This window comes from Salvia splendens, chromosome 17, assembly GCF_004379255.2.
Source record: "Salvia splendens isolate huo1 chromosome 17, SspV2, whole genome shotgun sequence".
In the NCBI taxonomy this organism is placed as follows: Eukaryota; Viridiplantae; Streptophyta; class Magnoliopsida; order Lamiales; family Lamiaceae; genus Salvia; species Salvia splendens.
This window is the reverse complement of record NC_056048.1, coordinates 2,288,155-2,311,713: the sequence shown is the minus strand read 5'-3', so window position 1 is coordinate 2,311,713 and position 23,559 is coordinate 2,288,155. Positions and strand designations below refer to the sequence as shown.

General features: G+C 35.5%; 6 protein-coding genes across 7 annotated transcripts; 3 read left to right on the top strand and 3 right to left on the bottom strand.

Moving 5' to 3' along the window:
- Window positions 1-90: 90 nt before the first annotated feature.
- On the top strand, window positions 91-3,520 carry LOC121775522. 2 transcript variants are annotated; one of them, XM_042172602.1, is made up of 5 exons: window positions 91-305; window positions 537-652; window positions 1,320-1,365; window positions 2,896-3,159; window positions 3,295-3,520. In XM_042172602.1, exons 2-5 carry the CDS (start codon window positions 607-609, stop codon window positions 3,365-3,367), a joined length of 429 nt encoding a protein of 142 aa, XP_042028536.1. In that variant the 5' UTR covers window positions 91-305; window positions 537-606; the 3' UTR covers window positions 3,368-3,520. The 2 variants fall into 2 exon arrangements, with proteins under 2 accessions (XP_042028536.1, XP_042028535.1); XM_042172601.1 differs by having other exon boundaries at window positions 533-652.
- Window positions 3,521-4,748: 1,228 nt separating this feature from the next.
- On the bottom strand, window positions 4,749-7,720 carry LOC121774092 (protein RGF1 INDUCIBLE TRANSCRIPTION FACTOR 1-like). Its single transcript, XM_042171018.1, has 4 exons — window positions 7,477-7,720; window positions 5,877-5,951; window positions 5,241-5,381; window positions 4,749-5,159 (listed from the first exon to the last, which is right to left on the bottom strand). Exons 1-4 carry the CDS (start codon window positions 7,648-7,650, stop codon window positions 4,923-4,925), a joined length of 627 nt encoding a protein of 208 aa, XP_042026952.1. The 5' UTR covers window positions 7,651-7,720; the 3' UTR covers window positions 4,749-4,922.
- A 4,173-nt stretch (window positions 7,721-11,893) lies between these two features.
- On the top strand, window positions 11,894-16,547 carry LOC121775376 (UDP-N-acetylglucosamine diphosphorylase 1-like). The gene is made up of 15 exons (XM_042172456.1): window positions 11,894-12,148; window positions 12,662-12,716; window positions 12,806-12,957; window positions 13,595-13,634; window positions 13,999-14,091; window positions 14,162-14,271; window positions 14,347-14,421; window positions 14,728-14,767; window positions 14,851-14,933; window positions 15,036-15,113; window positions 15,206-15,349; window positions 15,723-15,790; window positions 15,865-15,979; window positions 16,074-16,230; window positions 16,321-16,547. Exons 1-15 carry the CDS (start codon window positions 12,008-12,010, stop codon window positions 16,416-16,418), a joined length of 1,449 nt encoding a protein of 482 aa, XP_042028390.1. The 5' UTR covers window positions 11,894-12,007; the 3' UTR covers window positions 16,419-16,547.
- A 1,309-nt stretch (window positions 16,548-17,856) lies between these two features.
- Window positions 17,857-19,230, top strand: LOC121774968 (50S ribosomal protein L7/L12-like). Its single transcript, XM_042171893.1, has 2 exons — window positions 17,857-17,933; window positions 18,417-19,230. Exon 2 carries the CDS (start codon window positions 18,476-18,478, stop codon window positions 19,094-19,096), a length of 621 nt encoding a protein of 206 aa, XP_042027827.1. The 5' UTR covers window positions 17,857-17,933; window positions 18,417-18,475; the 3' UTR covers window positions 19,097-19,230.
- Window positions 19,231-19,993: 763 nt separating this feature from the next.
- On the bottom strand, window positions 19,994-20,539 carry LOC121775426 (secreted RxLR effector protein 161-like). The gene has a single exon (XM_042172509.1). The coding sequence runs from the start codon at window positions 20,537-20,539 to the stop codon at window positions 19,994-19,996; it is 546 nt and encodes a 181-aa protein (XP_042028443.1).
- Window positions 20,540-20,946: 407 nt separating this feature from the next.
- Window positions 20,947-21,806, bottom strand: LOC121775424. Its single transcript, XM_042172507.1, has 2 exons — window positions 21,662-21,806; window positions 20,947-21,287 (listed from the first exon to the last, which is right to left on the bottom strand). Exons 1-2 carry the CDS (start codon window positions 21,804-21,806, stop codon window positions 20,947-20,949), a joined length of 486 nt encoding a protein of 161 aa, XP_042028441.1.
- Between the last annotated feature and the right edge of the window lie 1,753 nt (window positions 21,807-23,559).

Sequence of the window (23,559 nt, the reverse complement as noted above, 5' to 3'; positions counted from 1 at the left end):
CCATTGCTATCGTAGAGAAAATATTAGTGGATCTCTTCTACTTTTTTTTATCACAACTATTCAAGATGGTTACATTTGGGTGATGAAGTGTGGTTATTTGGGTTGGTTATGATATATACGAGCATTGAACTTACTGGCTTGGAATGTGATTTTATTCTGAAAGTACATGTGATAGATACCCTAGCCACATCTTTTAGCTAATGTCTCATCTTTCTTGCGCTGTGCTCCTCGTCCATTAGATGACCCACAAGATTACAGGCATCCAGTGGCTGGAGACTTTTTGAACTCGGAGGCTACATTGCAAGGTAATCTTCCATTTCCCTGCTCTTCATTTTCTACATTTGGTGCATTTTTATTTTTTATATTGTATTTGTATACTGTTATATTAATCATCATATGTTGAACAAGTTTATACAATTTGCTGGAAATAAATTATGTCTAAATTACATTTAGTATATTCATTAGGCCAATGTGTGTGGTAAATTTAGACTTGCTCTAACCGAACTCCAAAAATATTGCTTTGATGTTAAAGGAAGATGGTGTTTGTTGTTGAGTGGAACTTGCTCTCTGGGAAGGACATACTGACTTGCATTGGAGTAGTTTTCCATGAAGATTCTATTCATTCTACCCATTGGAAAGTATTTTTTTTCAGGTACGATGCTGTATTTCATTCGATGATTGTGTTATAATCAATCTAGTCCTTTTTGTATGATTATTTTTGAAAGATTTTTCCGGTAATATGGTTTCTAATATGCAATGAAGAATTCGTATAAATCTTTTTCTACTTCATAGCAACACTATATTCATGTGAGGTATCAAGAATGTTTTGATTGGCCTGTCAATTTTTGGTGTTCTTGGATAATACTACAGCAATTGGTTAATTGCCAAAATTCATATCTGCATAGGTATTGGATATAATTTGCTGAGTGCAGTCATGGCTTAAATAAAATTGCTGAAAAATTAGTCATGTTCTATTATTTGCAACAATCTTTCTCTAATGAGTTGGACCCCATTCCCATTAATAATACTCCAACTATTGGTTAATTGCCAAAATTCATATCTACATAGGTATATGTATCCATATTTTGACAAAGTGTATAACTATGTATAACTGTATAAGATATGACTTTTTCCCAAAAATTATGAAAGTTTGCAACTTGGAGCTCTTGACCAATAATTGTACAATTCTGGCTCTAGTCTTCACCACCTTTAATTATAGAACCACTCCAGTTACTTTGACTATGTTGTTTCAATTGACTGTCTTCTATTGCTTGATTTACCCATTTCCATCATGCTGTCTATACCACTTTCTGTGACAGGGACTAAACATATCATGTGCATACGACGTTGTCTCTCAGAAAAATGGTCAGTTCATCTCTCCAATCATATTTTGTGTTTTTTGTCCTACAATGTTGGATTGATGGCTCCTAGTACTAGCCTTAGGCAATTATATGAGCTGTGTTGGTCGTCTCCTTTCGTTACTCTCGTTGGGTTCTGCTTGTTCTATAGTGATCTTTGAGAATTTAATGCTACTTATTGTAGGAGAATTAGCGATCAAGAATTTTTTATTGTGTTAACCCATATTTAGTATTCTTCTGAGTAGGTATTTAAGGTTCTCCCCAATTTGAAAATTATTTGGAGTTATGCTTGTGACTATATGAGTCAATGACAACATATATGTCGAAAATTAGATTTCAGAAAGTGGACCATGTTGCTGGTAGGGTATTATTTTTGGTGCTAAAGAACAAGAACCTTAATCAAATCAACTTTTATTGATATTCATCTTTACACCTTTTTTGAATTTATTCTGCTGCAGAAAGGGTGTGTCACCCTCTCTTTTTCAATGACTGTTTCTGCAATCAACACCCTTCTGTTGCACCATATTTTTTACTTTACCAATGTAATTCAATTAACATTCTCCTCATCTATCTGATTATAAGTGGCTCGTTTTTCTTTTTAGACTGTGCCACTGTTAATGTCTCGATCCAAAGACTATACATTTTAGACTAAAGTCTCAATTTGGTTCTTAACATATTGCGCTTTTTTGATTTTGGCCCAAAACATTATCTTTTGAATTATTCGGCACCTCACATTTGAAATCGGATCACATTTGGTCCATTTTGGACGTTCCGTCAATTTTTTGACGGTTTTAATTACTGGGTCACAAATCCGTCACTAACTGGGAGAAACTGATCTGCCACTAATCCGTCACTACGTACACATGCATAAAATTAGTATTTGTAAAGTATATAAATATAGGTATTTACTTTATTAGACTTTATAATTAAATGAAAGTGTATGTAATTGTGTACTTATAGAAAAAAGCTAAATTTTATTAGGCTACATATAGAAATATGTAAATACGTGTCAGTCGATTTTCAACAATAAAATGTAGAAATACTACTTTTTGGTACCACTTAATATTCTATATTTTTGTTAGTTAGTAATATATTACTATTTAATTATCATTATTCTAATAATAGTACTTTCATGCCTCAATTTCCTCCTAATTTATGTAACTTACACGTAAATGACTAAAATGATAAATAGTGACGGATTTGTGACGGATCAGTTTCTCCCAGTTAGTGACGGATTTGTGACCCGGTAATTCAAACTGTCAAAAATTTGACGGAACCGTCTAAAATGGACCAAATGTGATCCGATTTTAAATGTGAGGGACCGAATAATTCAAAAGATAATGTTTTGGACCAAAATTAAAAAAAACGCAATATGTTAAGGATCAAATTGGGACTTTAGTCTACATTTTAAAGCCTCATAAGTCATAAGGAGTAGCATTTTTCTCGAAATTTTGGTTGATTTGCCCTTAATTGTAACTTTATGTTAAAACCTTACATTTATTTGAATCTATCAAATGTGATTTTCTTACTACTTTAGGTCGTCCATAACCCGTGATTTTCTAGTCATGGCCGTGCAGTACAAAGCTAGGAAGCTAGCAGCATTGGCATGTTACATTTCCGCAACCGTTATCCCTAAACAATTGGGCGGGGGAGTCAAGAATAAGGTTGTCATCTTGCTTTTTCCCTTGTGCTTCGTCGCCTTCTGCCACATTGGACGGCTTCTACTTGGCGCTCGACTCACCTCCATGTCCTCTCCTATGAATATTTGGAAGCGCTCGTCGATCTCTTCCCTCGACATATGGTATTTAATTTTTATATTTTCTAATTAATAAACTTATAATATAAAAATTGTGAACCACATGGTAAGTTATGACTGGCCCACCCTTCGGCTTCCTTTTGCACTCGTATTTACGAAGGCGATGCGTGCTTTGGGCAGTGCCGGGCTTAGCGGTAAGCACGCACGCTGTGGTGAGCGGTGGGTATGCTTGCTCTTAACTGCTGACAATTGAGCTCGAGCCACCATTTTTACTTTTTCATGCGCATCTGCGTAAGATTCAGGACCCTCTGCAAGAAGCAGTCACATGGATTTTAATTAAATTTGTTGACTCATGTCATGAATTCTCTGAACTCAATTAATTACAATGTGTTCTCCCCATTCGAAATGAATAGGCATTTCTAGCTAAAATTTATGAATAATACTCCCTCCGTCCCCTAATAGGAGTCGTTCTTTGACCGGGCACGAGTTTTAATAAATGTAGAGAAAAGTTGGTTGAAAAAGTTAGTGGAATGTGATACCCACATTTTTATATTGGTTTTATAATAAAATGTGGGTGGAGTGAGTTAGTGGAATGTGGGGCCTACTACCATTTATGGTAAAAATGAAGAGTGACTCTTAATGGGGGACGACCCAAAATGGAAATTAGCGACTCTTATTCGGGGACGGAGGGAGTAAATGTCTAGGGCAACGATATATCTAAATAGCCATCATCCTACATTGCTTATATCAAAATAAAATTCGACATACACCATAATAGGACTAATATATTGCTGAATATAGTAGTAGTAACTGTTACTACTCCCTCAGTCTTACCAGAGTATTCACTTTTAATTGAACACGAGTTTTAATATATAATTGATAAAGCAAGTGCATGCTCTTGTGGGACGGAGAAAGTACTATAATCTGTAGTTAATTATAGTCGGGTGACGCGCAGTCAGCATGTGGCACTTCCTTGTTGATCGTTTGTGACTTTCAGAGAGAGAGAGAAGTGCGGGCCCACCATATGTACATTGTACTATATTTGCGTATTACTGAATTAAAAAAAAGTTATATTAGCAAATTATAAAAAAAAGTTTACATTTCAATTTGTTTCGAGTGCGTTAACAACTTTATATCCTTATCTATATTAAACTCCGCCAATTTATTTTTTGTTTTTAGATTAAGTGATTGGAGAGGTGCTATCTAATAGGGAAATGTTAATTAAATGTTCCTTTATCTTAACGAGGATAAACATGTTTAAATATCATGTTGGAGACAAATATTTCATTTATATTTATTGGAGGCATTTTCGTTTAATGGACCATCTACAATTATCCAAAATTCTCACTTTTAAAAATAATTTTATTGTCTGCAGAAGACTGGAGAGTAGGCCCTGTGTCACTGTGCACTATTTTTCTACCCTAAAGCATAATGTTACAATAAAGTTAATAATATTTGAAACAAACATAAAATAGAACAACAAAAAATCAGAAAATGCCAACATCAGACAGTATCTTACCTTTAAAATAATATACCGTGCAAATTCGATGATAATAAATAGCTCAATTCTTTCTATTCCCATGCAACAAAATTAAGCCCACCATTACCAATTTACCATCCATGGCTTATAATGGAGCTCAATCTCATATGCAAAACTCATTAATCAAATATTTTTTTCATTATTTGTCTTTAATTAATACAACAGCATTAAATTTAACATGAAATCACTAAACTTTATATATGATGCATAATTGCATCACAATTAATAAAAACTACTACATTTTTTTATTATCATTATTTCATTTTTATCAAGAAAGTGGAGATCTTTGGGGCGCCCCTTTTCTTCTGCTACCGAAAGATAGCACGAGAAATCCTCCCTTCTTCTTGGATCTGGAATTACTCGCTCGGTGTCGGTAGTCGGATCCTTCGCGATCATCTGCCACGTCAACCCTCAAGTCTTCGAATCGAGAGATGTAGAAATTGGAGTGGTCGAGTTTGGACAAGATTCCCGACAAATCGTTCCCTTGGTGAACCATGTAATCGACCTGCTTTGATTGATATTTTTTATTAATGAAATGAAATACAAGGTTGATTGTTTTTTTAAAAAAAAATAAAGAAGAGTGCACCTTGCAAGAGAGTGAACAGAAGTGGAATGAGTCTTGAAGAATTCTGTGACAGGTGAAACAAGAATTGGAAGAGCCCTTGCATGATCTTGAGTGCTCTCTTTGATGCAAGAAAATCACTTTTGCACTATTTATCGTGTAGGACTGCAACAATTTATTACCAAACAACACTTAGCATCATTTGTGAGCACCATTCATGATAGAATTATATCGTTTTATTTTCACATAGAGACTCTTATATAGACAAATTCTCAATTGATATTAAAAGTCTCGATATTAGATCTGTTCGCACCATGCAAACAAATACTCTATAATCTACATATTTCTTTTGTGTACGATGATTTATAACAATTAAAATCCAATATACAAATTACATAAACATTAACGTTTGATCATCAAAATCATAAATTGTAGCCAACACACTAACTTAGTAATTTTTGTCACACTTCTCTCTTTCTCATATGACATTATGTTATTCACATAATCAAAATTAGAAAACAAAAAATTATGACTGGAAAACAACATGATGCCCATGTTTCCATCTAAAAGAAGTAATTTTAAAAATATATAAATAAAAAGTTGGTTGTGGTAATTGTAATTCAATTAGGACATGGAGTAATATGTTTCCTATAAGTATACCTGAATGTAAGAACAATCGATGAGCTTTTCGAGGTCGTCCAATCGAATCACATCCTGATAAACATATCTCCTTATCTGCCTCAATTCATCATTGCATTTAAAATGGATATTAAACATACCAAAATATAGATATAAAAAAATCAAATTGTCGAAAAAAAGGCTAAGAAGTTTGGTGAAATTCTTGTCACTCCTATAATTTTGAAAACAATCCTATATCGTAACTCTGATTCCATTTATTTGTATTTGGAAAAAATTTGTATGATGGAAGCAAAAATCTATGATTTTTTGTAAATTTATATACCACTCACAAACGTCATTGGTTTTAGTTTGACAAAATAAAAACTACTACTAATATAAGATTAGGCTACAATATTTTGACTTCCAAAACACACATAAATTTTCCTAAAATTTAAATTAATGGGAAAATTGGGAAAAATGTTAAAATTATGAAATACTCTATTAATTATAATTACGTGATTGACCAAACTTTTATGATTTATATGAAAATTTGCACTTATAAAACAAGTGTTTATAGAAGTTGCCATCATATCCTAGTACTCTTCTTACAGAAATTGCAACACACTATGACACCCCAATTAAAACATGTTGTAAACAAAATAGTTACTAACCTAAAATTTGTACCTATTATTTATTGTGTTTACTAGTTAGGACATAGGTCGTTCCAAATATATTAAAAACATACTATTATGCTGCTACAAAGGACCCAATGAGACCTACTATTGCGAATCGATTACACTATTAGAAATAGTGATGGTACATGAATTATATTCACATAATTAGAAATTTTTGGTATTGTATATTTAAAATTAAGGTATGAATATTAATTATTTTAAAACAAACTAATACATTACATATTTACCATTTTACAAATTACAATAACTTATAAAAAGATTATTTTATTACATTGAATATCATTTCAAATATAATACGGATTATCTTTATTTCATTTTACATATTATTTATTGCGTTTTATCTTTATTTCTTCTTTATCCCAATTTTAAAGAGAATGTTTTTAATTGGTCAAGTTTGATTGACCTATATTTATCATTTGTTACTACTTGGCCTTACTTTTCTCGATTTTACATAGTGGAAAAAGATTTATTTATAATAAATATATTTTATATTTTTTATTTTTGTCGAATTTGTTCAAGATATACATATGCATGAAGGTTATGTTTTTTTTGAGCTTCAATTTATACATTCCTCAGTATTGGGAGTGACTCGAACTTTGAAGCTATTAATCGAAGATGAAATGTTTTAACAATTGATGTACCACGACACTAAAGAATTATATTGGGAGTGAGATATAAATTGTCGTTTCCAAAATAAAGAGAAATTGTGAACGATGATATGTTTGCAAGGTTGTGATCAAAATAACACCCAATTTTACTACAGAATGCAGAACCGTCAGTCTTAGATAAAACATAGATCGTTTTTAGATCGTTTTACGAACTAAAAATAACATTAGTAGATTATGTGTTTTTCAATAAGATTGAATTTTGCACGTATCACAGCCATACCGCCAACACTCGTAGTTTATGTAGGGCGAGCTAGAAAGAGAGAGAGAGAGAGGAAATACCTGTAGGAGAGGGTGGGAGGGGTGATGAGAGAGGAGACAGTTACGGCAAAAGCTCAGGCAACAATTCAAGCAAAAAATATTCTTTTCATTTTTTCTGCAATTATCGTGGACCCCACAAGCCACGAAGAATGTTTCCGCCATTAAACCTTGAAGCCATGCAGGCTTCATCACCATCTCCTCTTCTTCCTCTTCCACTTCACACACACACACACTGCACAATCACAATGAATGAAGCAAGTTACAATTAGAGAGTAGAGTTTGTGGCTGGGGTTTGTGCACAAATTGGCTACTTATATACCACTAGTACTTGTGTACAAATTAAAGGTTAGCTTCTTAGTTTATCACACCTATACTTTCCTTCTGTCCGTGATTACTTGTCATACTATTTAACGGCAAAATCATAAACTTTACGAACTTTGAAAGTGGTTTTAAAACTCACAAACTTTAATACCGGTGGCAATTTCCCACGATGGGTCATTATTCAAATCCGACAGATAAACCAGGTGTATTTTGTCGTATTAGCTAGACACATATTATTCAGCATCGAATTCAAGAATTGGAGCATGAACCACATCGTTTCAAATATAATTATAGACTAATCCAGTGATCCACATAGTTTGCACGACTAGTCTCTAGGATCAAAGTTTGTCGAATTTTTTTATTTGGGTCAGGCTTTAGAAAATTGCATGCTTTCAAAAATTTGTGATTTATAAGATCATTTTTAAAGTCGTGGGAAATGCCAGAATTTGTCGAAAATTTGTGACTTTAACCAATATCCATATAAAAACTAAAAACGAGAAGAAAGTACACTCATTTGGGCCAATTTATTGTAAGGCCCATAATATTTGTATTTTGGGTTTTGAAATTAGCCCAAATTGGTTATAGGTCCAACTGTAGTGGGCCAATGGGAAAACTTTGTTCCATATAATAACATATGTGGTGTATTGACTATTATAGACTTCTTGATTTTTTTGTTTAAACAAGTTTAAATTAAATTAGATAGACTATATTACCCCACAAGTTTAAAGTTAGGCAAGTCTAGTCCATTTTTGTAGATAGGTCAGATAAAATTTAATAAGGAATTAGGTACGAATTATAAAGAGAGGGGTAGAATAAATTATTGGTGGGGGTTAGACTTTTTGCATTTCTTTTTGAGGTTTTGTCACACCAATTTTCATAAGAATTCTGAATTGATTAGTCATGACCGTCACAAAGAAAACACAAATTAACCATTTTGTAAAAATAATATAAAATATTAAAATGTTACAATAATCGGCTACTCCTTAGTCCCAGATATTTTATCTCATTTTTTCATTTCTGTCCCACCTAGTTTTTCTCATTCCATTTTTTTAAATTATTTTTGGTAATGGATCTCATATTCCACTAATTCATTCATATTCACATTTTATTATAAAACTAATATATAAAAATAGGACTCACATTCCACTATATTTTTCAACTCACTTTTCATTACACTTTTTAAAACCCGTACCCGGTCACAGTGAGACAAACTATCTGGGACGGAGGGAGTAGTATATATTATCTCAGCTATTTGTAATTGGATATTTTTTTAAAAAAATGTACTGATATTAGTATCTTTATAAGATGGGATCTAGTCAATGATTTTGAAATTTTTGTATATTTAAATTTTAATCAAATCTCAAAATATCTTCACTATTACAAGGTTAATCTTAAATAATTCAAGAAGTTTACGTGCTAATATTAATTTTAATTTATATAATTTCCAGTAGTCTTAGTAAATTCTCATTTTTGTTAAATTTATTGCATGGATTCTACTACTTTTCTATATTTTTATAATTGATCACGCTGTTTTATTCCCAATTATTTCCTTCACACTTTAGATACCATAGTATTTTCATTTTATTGTAGATGACATATAGTATAATTTTCCTATAATTTTAGATAACATACTATTTCCTTTTATTTTAGATATCATACGTAATATTATGGTTGTCGGTGGCCTATATTATCCATCGATGTAGTTTAATTTTGTCGGCGCATATAGACAAAAATTCAAAGCTAGTTTACGTGTGTAGCATATATAAAAAACAAAAAAAAAGTAGAATCATCACATTTTTTAGTCACAAAAAGTTAACCATATTTTCATGATTAAAGGCTTGTAAGAACTTTTTTTTTGTTTCAATATGCTTTAAGAACAAAAAGATATTCCCTTTGCCATTAATGGGAGATTTCGAGTTTATTAAATGCGGTAGATCAACTAAAAACAATTGGAGTATAATATACATTTGAGGAACTCGAAACACGATCACATAAATAAAATAATAATAAGAATATTAATAATAATAGTAATAAGGAGTAATTATTTTGCAATTTAATAGGCAATTATTAAGGTGCAATGCCTACATCTTTATAACACTGTCGGCTGATTTTCAACATACCAGCTCACCTAAAATTAATATTTTAAGTATGGAATTTATATATTTTTAAAAAAAAATCAAACAAGAAAAACTTAGATGGGTTTTAATTGTTGGAAATAATATTCTAATTTATAAATTTATACGACATTAGGCCATCCGCAATGGGCGGACGATGGCACGCCCGATGGCGCGCATCGTCCGCGCCATTCATCGTCCGCCCCCACTGTGGGTGTGTGGCATAGGCCGCGGACGATAGTCGCGACCTATGCTTTGGGCGCGACTTAAACCGCGGACGATGGCCATCGTCCGCTCCATTGCGGACGTCGCGGACGATGGTCGCGGACGATGGCAGGCGGACGATAGCACGAGGTTTCGTTTTTTTTATATAAATCTCGTTTCTCATTCAGTTGTGCATACGAACATATCGACTATCTCTCAACATATTCTCTCTCAACATCCAACGAAAATGAATCCCGGCGAAGACACCAATAGTTCTAGTTCGTCTGATTCCGGTCGTTCGATTGACGAAGCATTAGATGCAGTCGTTGAAGAGGCCATGGCGGCATGCTATTCGCAAATGCAGCGCGAGAAGGCGGCGGCTGCAGCGGAAGGCCCGACTCGTTTCTGGTACAAGGAAGTCATCGCCGATGTCATATATGCGTGCATAATCATGCACAACATGATAGTCGAGAGTGAAGGCGGAAGCATCACCGATTGGAATGACGACGACCGTGCATCTAGCTCTGCCGGCACATCAACCGAGACACCCGATAGAGGGTTACAGTTAGGTTTCGATGAGGTTTTATCTAGGCAGGCCTCAATGCGTAACCAACAGGAGCATGCGCAGCTCATGAGCGACATGATTGAAGAAGTGTGGGCTCGTAACCGCCATCGCTGAGTTTGCGTTTTTTATTATTTCGCATTGTAATGTATTAATTTTTATTAAATGTATGAAGTTTTTAAAATTCATATTTTAAATGTATTTTAGTTTTTTTTAATTCCTATGTATTTTGTAAATATTACAAAATTGATGATGTGGCGCGCCATAGGGCGCGCCTTAGGGCGCCCCACTGCAGGTGGAGAAGGAGAAGGATAAAAATGCTGACGTGGCGCGCCATAGGGCGCGCCTTAGGGCGCCCCACTACTGATGGTCTTAGTACTATGTGTTGATTGACACTTGATTTAAAATTAAATATTGGCATAGTTCAATATAATATTGTTTTCATAGTTCATACCTTGCTTGGATACTACTCTTTATTTTTGGGATTATTTTATTTCTTTTTGGTAATCCGATTCCCCTATAATTGTAAGCAAATTTTATTTGTTGTTTAAGCACATACTTTCAAAATATTACACTAATATTCATACCACATATATATTCCATTTATTAGACTGGAAAATATATATTTTGAGCATGAAATAACTTCTGCAGTCCAAATATGCTTCAATTGTGTTTTTTGTTTTTTTATATCTTTAAGTCTGTTCGAATTTTTTTTCCAAGAGGAAAGTTTGTTTGAATTATTTTTTCCCAAACTAAAATAATATAGCACTTAACCCTTTTACAAAATTTGTATTCAATGTCGAAAAAGATAGTGCTTAATTTAAATAATTGATCTATAAAAAAACTGGAAATGTATATGAACACTTTCACAAAAAAAAGTAAAATATTCTTCCCATAATAATAATCCAGTTTTTTGTATTTAATAATTTAGGTATGATTAGATCCATGATTAGTGGGAAAAGCAGTATATTTTTTTTCATAATTATCGATGAAATAAATATTGATTAAAAAAGGCAAATCCATGATTATTAAACCACCCGTGTCCAAATTACTCACGGTTTGTTAATGATTAACTAGCACTGAATTCCCTACATTACCCCTGATCAACCCTCACCAAAGCGGTAGATTTTCAGTAATTCCGCTCATTTGTAAGGGCTGATATCGTCAATCCATCTCCTTCAAACTGATTCCTTCTTCTCGCTCTTCTCTATATTTAACCACCAAACTGAAATAACTCTCTCTCTCTCTCTGAATTGCTTCATATAAACAACACTCAATCTTCTTCTATACATACTGCCAATTGAAATCGATAGATCTGGCTGAGATCCAGCGAAGCTTCGAGAATTGCGCGATGAGAGAGCCGGCGTCGGAAAACAATGCGCCGCCGCAGTCGCTGCTCGAGCGGGTGAAGGATTACGGCCAGGAAGACGTGTTTGCGCTGTGGGATGAGCTCTCTCCCGAGGAAAGAGACGTTCTCGTCAAGGATATCGAGGTCAGCTGCTGCTCCTTTTGTATTGAGCGTTAGAAATCTGAGTGAGAGATTTCCTGTTCGATCGCATTAATGCGACTGAAGTTGTTGAATTTGAATGAATTCGTGATTAGGAGTGTTCTGGTGTTGATATGAAGTTGATTGATTTTTTTTTCCGTTACGTAATTTTTGAAATTTGAGATGTTTGCTATTTTTGGAAATGGAATGTTGAATTTTCCGATTAGAGTGGTTTATTTCATTGTTTTTAGTGTGTGTGTTAGTTTTCGGATCTAAAAGTTGATTTTGCATCGCTGCGTCTGAAGTTGATGAATTGGAATGGATTCGAGATTAGGAGTGTTCTGGTGTTGATGTGAAGCTGATGAATTTTTCCGTGGCGAAAGTTTTGAATTTTGAGATGTTTGCTATTTTTGGAAGTGGAATTGTTGAATTTACCGATTAGAAGTGGTTCATTTCATGTTTTTGAGTGTGTGTGTGTGTTTGTTTTCGGATCTTAATGTTGATTTTGCATTGCTGCAGAGCTTAGATCTTCCGAGAGTTGATCGCATTATTCGGTGCTCGTTTCGCTCTGAAGGTTTTTGAATAAATGCTACTTTCAATTTTTGCGTGTGTAGATACACTGATTGTGTGTGTATAAAAGGGGAAATCGACTTGATTATGTAGGGCTACCGGCGGCGGCAATAGAGCCTGTTCCGGAAAGCAACGTTTCAACAGTAGAGAAGCGGACAATGGAGGAAAGGGAGAGGTGGTGGAAGATGGGGTTGAAGGCCATATCAGATGGAAAATTGGGTGTGCTACTGTTATCTGGTGGACAGGTTTGTTTGACCATTCAACATCCATTAATTGATGATAATGATCAGTTTTATTTTCTGATATTTGTCTTTTATCTTTTGTTTGGGTTTAGTTTAGTGATGGAGCAAACGCTTTGAATAAAGATATTTACTTGAGGATATTTTTTGGTTGACAGTTGGGAAAAGATGGTCGTTTTGGTGATAGAGTTTGGTGAAATGTCACTATTTGTGCTAGTGCACGATAACTTATTACGACGCAATTATTGACTAATTGGTATTTAGGATAAGAAAAGCATGCTTCTAGTCCTAGTTAATACTATCATACATCATATGACTTGTGTGATTTTCACTTATTTAGTTGAAATACATTTGATTCATGTGTATGGGAAGTGCATGACAAAAAAAAAGTATGCTTGACTGAATCGAGAATATTGTGATCAAGAGATACTCTGAATCGACTAGTATTATTTGAACATAACTTTACTCACGGATAATTAATAGTTTGCTATGTAATACTGCATAATATCTTACTATCTTAGTAGCAGGATATGCCATTCTGGGTCAATTATGCATAACAGTATGTTGCTACTTATTTTGTTCATGTAAATTGGTGTGCTCACTTGTAAGTTTCCATTTTGATTTTTGAATCGTCTGAATGTAGGGAACTCGTCTTGGAAGCTCAGATCCAAAAGGGTGCTTCAGTAAGTATAGTTGACATTGCTTGATTTGGATAAAATATGCTAAAGCTTATGAGAAAACTTTCATTTCTATGTCCCTGACAAGATTTCATGTGGCACTCTTTGTCTGATGCGGTTATTTCATTGCTTGCCTGCATAAAACAATGCATAAACAACTGAAAGTAAAAATAGATCCGGAGGTCACAACAAAAAAGTACTCCCTTGTATACTTGTTAGTTGTAAACTTGCTCTTTCAGTTTAACATTCCTTATATACTTCTTAAATTAGTCATTATCACGATGCATTAATTTTGTGATGCACAACAACATGTCCTGTTTTACCACAAGTTACCATCCTTGAAAATTTACTTTTTTCTTCAACCTTTCAGACATTGGACTTCCCTCTGGGAAATCACTTTTCCAACTTCAAGCAGAGCGAATTCTGTGTCTACAAAGATTGGCAGCTCAATCTGTCAACGATGGTGAGTACACCTATATCAAAAACTCTCCTCATTATTTGACCTCCAGCCTTGACCACTCTGAAATGTGCAGGTGCGAGTATCCCACCTATACATTGGTACATAATGACCAGTCCATTTACTGATGAAACTACCTCCAAATTCTTTGAAAGCCACAAATATTTTGGCCTTGAAGCAGATCAAGTAAGGAAATTCTGGCTATCTAGTTTTGATTTTTAGGAATAGGAACAATAATGACTCAGTGAAACCGGACTGCAGGTAACTTTCTTCCAGCAGGGGACAATTCCTTGCGTTGCAAGAGATGGTAGATTTATAATGGAAAGTCCATACAAAGTAAGATTTGCTGGCAATTACCTTAATTAAAATCTAGACTTGACTGTTTCTTGATAAGTAGTTTTTTGACCTTCGCAATACTTATTATGATTAGTTGAGTAGGCATCCGATTTGTATTTATGAAAATATGTCTGCTAGACAACATTTTAAGATATCTTTGCAGAGACATGTGAAAATATTCATGAGTGGTGTTTCAGCTAATGTTTAATCTTGATAGTTGTGCTTAATTTTTTGTGTGCTGGCATTTCTGTATTATGTAAGCAGCAGATAAATATATGCCTAAAACATCTAAATTTCTAAAGCCAGGTTGCAAAGTCTCCTGATGGGAACGGAGGAGTCTATTCAGGTACAGTAGATTAAGAAACCTGCAATAATTTTACTGTATATTTTGTTGTGAGCCTTTAGCTAACAAGAAGAATAATTTGGCAGCTTTGAAATCATCAAAGTTGTTGGAAGATATGGCTTCTAGAGGGATAAAATACTTGGACTGTTATGGAGTTGATAATGCTTTGGTTAGTTACCTTTTTCCTTATTTAATCCATCTTTTTAACTTCTAGGTGCAGTTTACTTTGTATGTTCCGGACATAACCAAAAATGAATGTCTTGTAAAACAGGTTCGTGTTGGTGATCCAACTTTCTTGGGTTATTTCGTTGATAAAGGCGTTGCAGCTGCTGCCAAGGTTGTCCGAAAGGTATGTAATTTTCAGTTGTTTCGTACAACAAAATTAAAGTGCGATTGCTATATGTAGTATTTATCGTTTCCTGTTTATTTGTTGGACTGCAGGCGTACCCACAAGAAAAGGTTGGTGTATTTGTTCGTCGAGGGAAAGGCGGCCCAGTCTCTGTGGTTGAGTACAGTGAACTGGACTCATCAATGGCTAGTGAAATCAATCAGGAAACTGGTCGCCTTCGTTATTGCTGGAGTAATGTACTGCCCGTACCCTACTATTCTATCTCGACCTCAAGTTCCCTACTTGTTTCCCTTTGCATCCATTGATTTGACAAACTGCTAAAAAAGTTATCTAATTCAGAGATGCTGTTAACAATAAAATCATGCATTTAGTCTGATTTTTGAAATAAAATTTGTAGGGAAATAGTAATATTGTTTGTTGAAAGGACATAAATTTGAACTTTTTAACAATCAAACTAAGCTTCCCCATATCCGCATCCCGAGCCTACCTGCTGCTAGTTCGTGCTTGCAGAACCAATCAAGTAGGAGATAATCGATTCAAAATTAGCCGATTTAGATACTAAGCTTTCTTCTTAGGCGATTCTTCATTTTTATTTCCTCCTTATTTCAGGTTTGCCTACACATGTTCACCTTGGACTTTCTGAACCAAGTAGCAAACGGCCTTGAGAAAGACAGCATGTCAGTATCGTCTCTGTGTCTGTTCGTGTGTGCACGTCTATGCCACCATCTCATGTTATTTTTCTCAAGTGCAGCTATCATCTAGCAGAAAAGCATATCCCTTCGATTCACGGACACACACTGGGATACAAGCTGGAGCAATTCATATTTGACGCCTTTCCTTATGCACCTTCAACAGCACTTTTCGAGGTACATGCCTCTACTCTCTCTCCTACATGCATACCGAATGTTTGTCCTCTTCAAAGAATCCTTACATAACTTTGATAAAACCAACACTGGATAGGCATTGCGCGAAGAAGAATTTGCGCCAGTCAAAAACGCCAATGGATCAAATTTCGACACCCCAGACAGTGCCCGGCTGCTTGTCCTTCGCCTGCATACTCGTTGGGTGGTTGCTGCTGGGGGCTTCTTGACTCATTCAGTGCCCCTCTACGCTACTGGTACACTACTTTATATAACTAACAGTTTACTGCTTAACTCAAGATCTCGGGTTTATAAGCTAAAAAATGTTTGTTTGAACGATGAATCAGGCGTGGAAGTTTCGCCTCTGTGTTCGTATGCTGGAGAAAACCTCGAGGCGATCTGCCGTGGAAGAACATTTCATGCTCCTTGTGAGATTTCATTTTAATTTCTCACAGATTCTGTATCTCTATTTTAGCAGTGTGTGTGGTTTTTTTCTTTTTCTTCAGTTTGAGGCTTTGTAAATTGGCAGTGATCATGAGATTTAGCTTTTAGCAGTATATGTTTTTGTTTGTTATTTTTGAATGATTATATCCTCAATCACTCTTCTAGCTGTATTTGTCATATTTTTGCAAATCATCTTTTTGTGAAAGAATGATTTGCAAATCATATTTGATTTATTTTGAATTACACATTTCATAAAATTCTAATTCCAATTCATTTTCGATCCTTAATTATTCATATAATTTTTCATTAAAAATTTTCAAGTTTAAATAATTACTCCGTAATATAAAATGTTTCGCACATTGTCATACATTCCGTCGTTGAGCGTTTGGCGATGTCAATTTTATTTACGTGGCATCTAAATCTTCGACTTAAATGGCTAAAAACGATTTACAAAATCTCATAGCCAAAAATTGATGTTGTTGATCGTTTAATGACATAATGTATTGGGGTAATTACTGTTTCATACAAAATGTTTTACATTTGTTTCAATTTAGTATAAAAAAATATTAAGTCATACAAAAAGTTTACTTAGTGTTACAAAATAATACATTTCGTTAAGTCCCTACTAGCACCGTTACTTTCAATTACATCATACATACAAAAAGTTTCATCAATGTTTTAAATTTGTACAATTAATTATTTCAAACACAATTATTTTTATTACTCACAAAAATGAAAAACACATAGAAAAAAAATCACCACTCTTCACCATCAAATTAGCGAATTGCATTTTATTGTCGAAGCTTTCTTATGTAACAATGGAGAATACAACTAAAAAGATATTGAATCTTTTTTGAAAAAATTAAATATTGACTTATTGACTGTTTGAAGCTCAAATTAGCCATTTTGTAAAGATGAAATATGGACCTATTTTATATTGTGTTCTATAGAGTATATTGAGAGACAATTTTTTTTTAAACCACGATCAATTGCTGGAAGAATTGATATTGACTGTTATTTTTTTAGAGTGATTAATTGTATTAAATCTCTAACTATTCTTTTATTATGATGATAAGTTGGACAAATTATAAACTAACTAACGGTGTTTAAAATATTTAACGGAATGTATTAATTTAAAACACTAATATAACTTTTTGTATAAAATATGTAAATTTAATATTTTTTGTATTAAATTGAAAAAAAGGTAAAACATTTTGTATGAAACATGTAATTAGCCAAATGTATGACATTGAGATCCAATGAACCAAACAATTTTTATCATGTCAATTTGAAATTTTAATGACCAATACGAAATAATCGTAATTATTTTGAATAACTCATTGAAATACATTATTTTTTATTCAATAATACTATAGTGCTAAATAAATGTAATTTCTTTTTTTCAGAACAAATATAAAGTACTGTTTCTAATTTCAGTTTTTCAGGTTTCAGTTACACTGAAAACCCCCCAATTAGGGTTCAACTTTAAGGCTCTCTCTTTCTCTCTCTAGCCAAGGTACGCATTCCATCTCTCTTCCCTCGATCTCTACTCATGCGCTGTTTTTATCCGACGATTGCTTGATTCAGCGACTGATGAAAGCATTTCCGTATTAGTTTCAATCCGGGGTGACTTATGATTTGACTCAATTCGTGAATTCGTTTTCTCCCATCGCTGTAGCACTGGATTGAAATGGAATATGATTATTCGAATAATTCCCCGCCCCTTGGTTTCGTGTTTACCAGAAATTAGCTGTTGAAGGTGGAGGATTTTCCGATTCATATGCATTTTAGGTTGAGGTTTTGGATCCTATCGTGTTTTCTGCATAAAAAGGAATTTTATTTAGCTCCCAATCTCCGTGAATTTGGTGATTCTTTGCTTTTTGATTAGCTTATTATGATTAAAATCTTTTGTCGATTGTAATTTGCTCTACATTTGGATGTTTTTGCTCATCTAATTTCTGGAGATCTTTGCTTATTTGTGGCATTTCCCCCTTTTCAGACTCTAAATGACAAACAGTTGAATGAAATTCAATCAATTTACAATTTAGAAAGTTGGAAATGAGTTTTCTTGTGAGAGCCAGGCATCATTTATGCAATCGATCTTTGGGTAAACACATATACTCTCCCGTAACCCGACACTTTGCTCAAGTTGCAAAGGCCGAGAATGACGACGACGAAGAAGAAGAAGAGATGATAGACCAAAGAAGGCTTCCAACTGATTACGACCCTTCGAATTTTGACCCCACAGAGCACCGGAGCCCCCCCTCCGCCAGGGTTTGGAGGCTCGTTGATGAAATGGCGGGACTCACTCTTGCTGAAGCTGCAGAGCTCTCTCTCATCATGAGGAGGAGGTTGTCGATGAAGGAGGATGTAGTCGTTGGGGTCATGAAACCGGGCGCTGGTGGGGTTGCCGGAGGAGCACCTAAGTCTGCAGCAGCAGCGAAGGAAGACAAGAAGCCTGAAAAGACGGCCTTTGAGCTGAAGATTGAGTCTTTTGATGCAGCTTCGAAGCTGAAGGTGATTAAGGAAATACGGAGCTTTACAGACTTGGGGCTGAAGGAGGCGAAGGAGTTGGTCGAGAAGGCACCGGCTGTGCTTAAGAAGGGAGTCTCGAAACAAGAAGCAGAGCAAATTATTGAGAAGATGAAAGCAGTTGGGGCAAAAGTTGTCATGGAATGATCTTTTTGCTCGTGGTCTTGTTTTGCTCTTGAGACATCTTCTCCAAATCCAGTTATTGGGATATTGAGAAAAACAATGTTGTTCCATTGATTGAATTTTGATTTGGTAATAACAATGGCGGTTTCATGCACAAATCATAAACAGACTTATAATTAACCATTAATTTTAAGGCACATTATTTGGTATAGATCCCAGATAGCCTAAAACCCTTCAATCGGCTTAAACCCTTTCACTGTTCAGAGCGCTCTCTCTCTCTCAGGTACGGATTCTATCCATTTAAACCTTGGTGAAATATATCAGATCTTGTTTTAAGCTTTTGCTGTTATCTGTAACTCTTATTTCGTCGAATTTGAGGTTGGAAATGGCATATGACTGCGTGAAAATGCCCTTTCCTCCCCTCAATTGAGCCGATTTTGAAGTGATAGTTTCTTCGGAATGTTGATATTTTGATTCATAATATAACAAAAAATAGGAAAGCAAAAAAGATGAACGATGGCAGAAATCAATGTGTATTGATAACTTCCAAGTATAGCATATATATATAGGTAACTACTTAACAAATTCCTAAAAACTCTCTACCACTCTTCCCATATCCGCCACTAATAAAAGAAAAATAATTGAAATTAAATCGACTACACTCTACACGATGAGTGACTCTTAAAATCTAGAACAAAATAAGAACAATAACAAACTAAATAAATCAGTCACTAAGCATAACAACAGTTAGTGATTCCTAAAGTTTAGCACTAATTTTAACACTCCCCCTTAGTGCAAACTTCTGATCAACGACACCTAAGGCAGCACGGAAAAATTCGAACTTAGATTTCGCCAAGGTCTTAGTGAAAATATCAGCCACTTGATCATTGGTGCAGACTCCCTCTAGCTCGACTTCTTGATTCAGAACCTTCTCACGAGATGTCGAACTTCAATGTGCTTCGTACGAGCATGAAAAACTGGATTTGAAGCGAGCTTTATAGCACTTTCATTGCCGCACCTGATCTTCACAGGATAGTCGACGTTCTGTAGCATATCTCCGATCACTCTCTTCACCCAAACACATTCTTGTGCAGCCATGGTTGTTGCAACATATTCTGCTTCACTACTTGACAAGGCCAAAGTTTCTTGTTTCTTTGAACACCACGAAATGACCGCTGAACCAGTACTAAAACAGTATCCCGTAGTTGACCGACGATCATTTGGATCTCCGGCCCAATTTGCATCAACAAATCCACTCAACAAGAAGTTATCACAATTCTTGTATAGAAGTCTGTAGCTTAGAGTTCCTTTCACATAACGCAAGATCCTCTTTGCAGCATCTAGATGATAACTCGGATTTTGCATAAATTGAGCAACCACACCAATAGAGTATGAGATCTCGGGCTTTGTGATAGTCAAATAAATCAAACTCCCCCATGTTGAAGCGCTCCAAGAGACTCCTTGCATAGCCTCTTTGAGAGACAAAATATCCTTGATCTGCTCTCTTCACTTCTAAGCCAAGAAAACATCCAATCTCTACCATATTTTTCATCTCAAAACGAACAGATAGATCAGCCATCAAATCAAGGATTTCTGACTCATTTTCTCCCATTATTATCATATCATCAACATACAATAATACTAGGAGATGCACATGTGGTTCTATTTTAACAAACAAGCTGGAATCGAGGTAGATACTTTGAAACCACAAAAGAGAAGGTATTGAGCAACTTTACCATACCAAGCTCGAGGTGACTGCTTCAAGCCATATAGCGCCTTCTTCAAACGACACACATAGGCTGGAAACTTTGTTGAGACGAAGCCCTCGGGCACATTGAACAGCTTCAGCCCAAAGTTCTCATGGAAGATTCTTGTCATGCAGCCATGAAAGACAAACTGAGGTGAGATGAACTAGTTTTCTTTCCGCTACACCGTTCTGCTGAGGAGTGTCTGGACAAGTCATTTGTCGTTGAATGCCATTGTCTTCGCAATATATAAAGAGCATCTGACATGTATTCTCCACCATTATCACTGCGGAGGCACTTTATCTTCCCGAACTTCTTTTCAACAGCATCTCTGAACTCCATAAACTTGGACAGAGCCTCACTCTTTTCTTTCAAAAATTTCACCCAAGTGAACCTTGAGTGATCATCCACCAACACCATAACATAGCAATGACTGCTGCAGCTCGGTGTTCTAGTCGGTCCTATCAAATCTGTGTGAACAAACTCGAACAACGTGGATCTACTATTCAAAGACTTTTTAAAAGGGAGTCTATGTGATTTACCATATTGACAACCTTGACAAATTACATTTTCGCGCACGTTCACCAGAGTATGCATACCAGCGACCAGCTTTTTAGACGACATTTGCTGCAGTAGTTGATAGCCTACATGCCCTAACCGAGCATGCTAGATTGATGTATTGTCGGTTTGACTAGTTTTCTTGACATAAGCTTCACCTGCTGACATAACAAACAAAGAACCAAACAAGACATACTTTCCAGCACCTTCACATCATTAGGACCAAACAAGACATACTTTCCAGATTCTGTAATTTGAGTGACCGAAACTAGATTTCATTTCAAACCTGGAACGTGGTAAACATCATGCAACTTGACACTTTTGGTTGATGGATTTCCGACAACGTCAATGGTCACGTCACCTTCTTTGGCTACTGGATGAGTTGAGTTGTCTGCAGTGACAACAACTCTCTCTCCATGGTGATCACGCATCTCCAAAACAAGGTGTCATTTCCGGTTGCATGAAAGAATCGATGATCCATTCCTCCTTGTCGTTGATGTAGTTGACATGGGCATCACCTGCCTTTTCTTTGATTGCTTCAATGGTGAAGCACTGGTCCTATTCAATTTTATCATCTCCATCATTTGTGCAGGCAACATTAGCTTTAGTAAGCTTAACACGACAGTTCTTCTTAATATGCCCAAGTTTTCCACACCTAAAATACGTGATAGGTTTCTTACTTGGAGATTTGCCTTTGTCTGCACTCGTTTCTTCATCTTTTCCCTTGTTTGAAGTCCAAGCATTCTTCTAGTTTGATTTCCCCTTTGAGAAAAGAACATCATCAGAATCAAGATTTTTCGCCATTTGTTTCGCCAAGACTTCTTGATTACAAAGACGATTCTCTAGCTCCTCTACTGAAGGCTGATTTGACCACCCTTGGATCGAGGTAACGAAGGGCCTATATTCCTTCCTCAGACCACGAATAAGATAGAGACGCAGATGTGCTTCGCTGATCTTTTCGTTCGTGTCTATCTCTGATATTTCAGCACAACAACTTTTAATCCGTAAAAAGTATTCGGAAACTGACATACCTCCTTGAGTTAACATTGCTAACTCATTCTCCAAAAGTTGCAGCCTTGCTGTGTTTTTCTTGGTACAAACACTTTCAAGTGTTTGCCAAATTTCTTTTGGAGAGCTCACATCACGAACATGATCAATGAACTCCTTGCTGATTGATGTCCTCAACGCAAAGAGTGCTTTACCGCACTTGATCTTCCACTTTCTTCGTGATTCGGCACTTTCAGGGACATCTCTGGGAACCTCCGTTTCAGCACCGGCGATCAGCTCCCACAGATCCTGACCTTGAAGATATGCCTCCATACATATCCTCCGGAACTAGTAGTTGTTATGGCCTACAAGTTTCTCCATCCCGAACTGAGTATTTCCACCATTTGAGGCTTCCATCGTATTGACGGCAAGAGCTTTCCCAAGAGTACAACTTGACTCTGGTACCATATAACAAAAAATAGGAAAGCAAAAAGAAGAAGAACGATGGCAGAAATCAGTGTGTACTGATAACGTCCAAGTACATCATATATATAGGCAACTACTTAACAAATTCCTAAAAACTTTCTACCACTCTTCTCATATCTGCCACTAACAAAAGGAAAATAACTAAAATTAAATTAACTACTAAGTCACTCTACACGATGAGTGACTCTTAAAATCTAGAACAAAATGAGAACAATAACAAATTAAATAAATCAGCCGCGAAGCATAACAACAATTTGTGGTTCCTAAAGTTTAGCACTACTTTTAACACATAAACATATCAAATTTAGTGAACTTTGTTGATATTTTTATACTACTAATCTATTGATCTAATCGTTTCCCCCTTTCCTAATCGTGTTTTTTCCCTAGAAATCATCTGAATTTCTTACTCGAGGGCTTTGCTATCAAGTTGCAGAATGAGTTTGATTGCGAAATTGAGGTATGTACGGCCGCCTCCTTGTGCTAGAGCAATTAGGGCAACAAACAGACATTTCACTCAAACAGCAACGTCTCAGGGCGAAAACGAAGATGAATTCGACCAACGAATGCCCCCTGCTGATTATGATCCCACAGACCACCGTGGCCCTCCGACCGCGAGGATCAAGTGTGCGGACTAACACTCGCTGAGTACAACCTGCTCTCCACCATAATGATGGAGAAGTTCTGCTTCACAATGAAGGAGAGGTTCGAGAT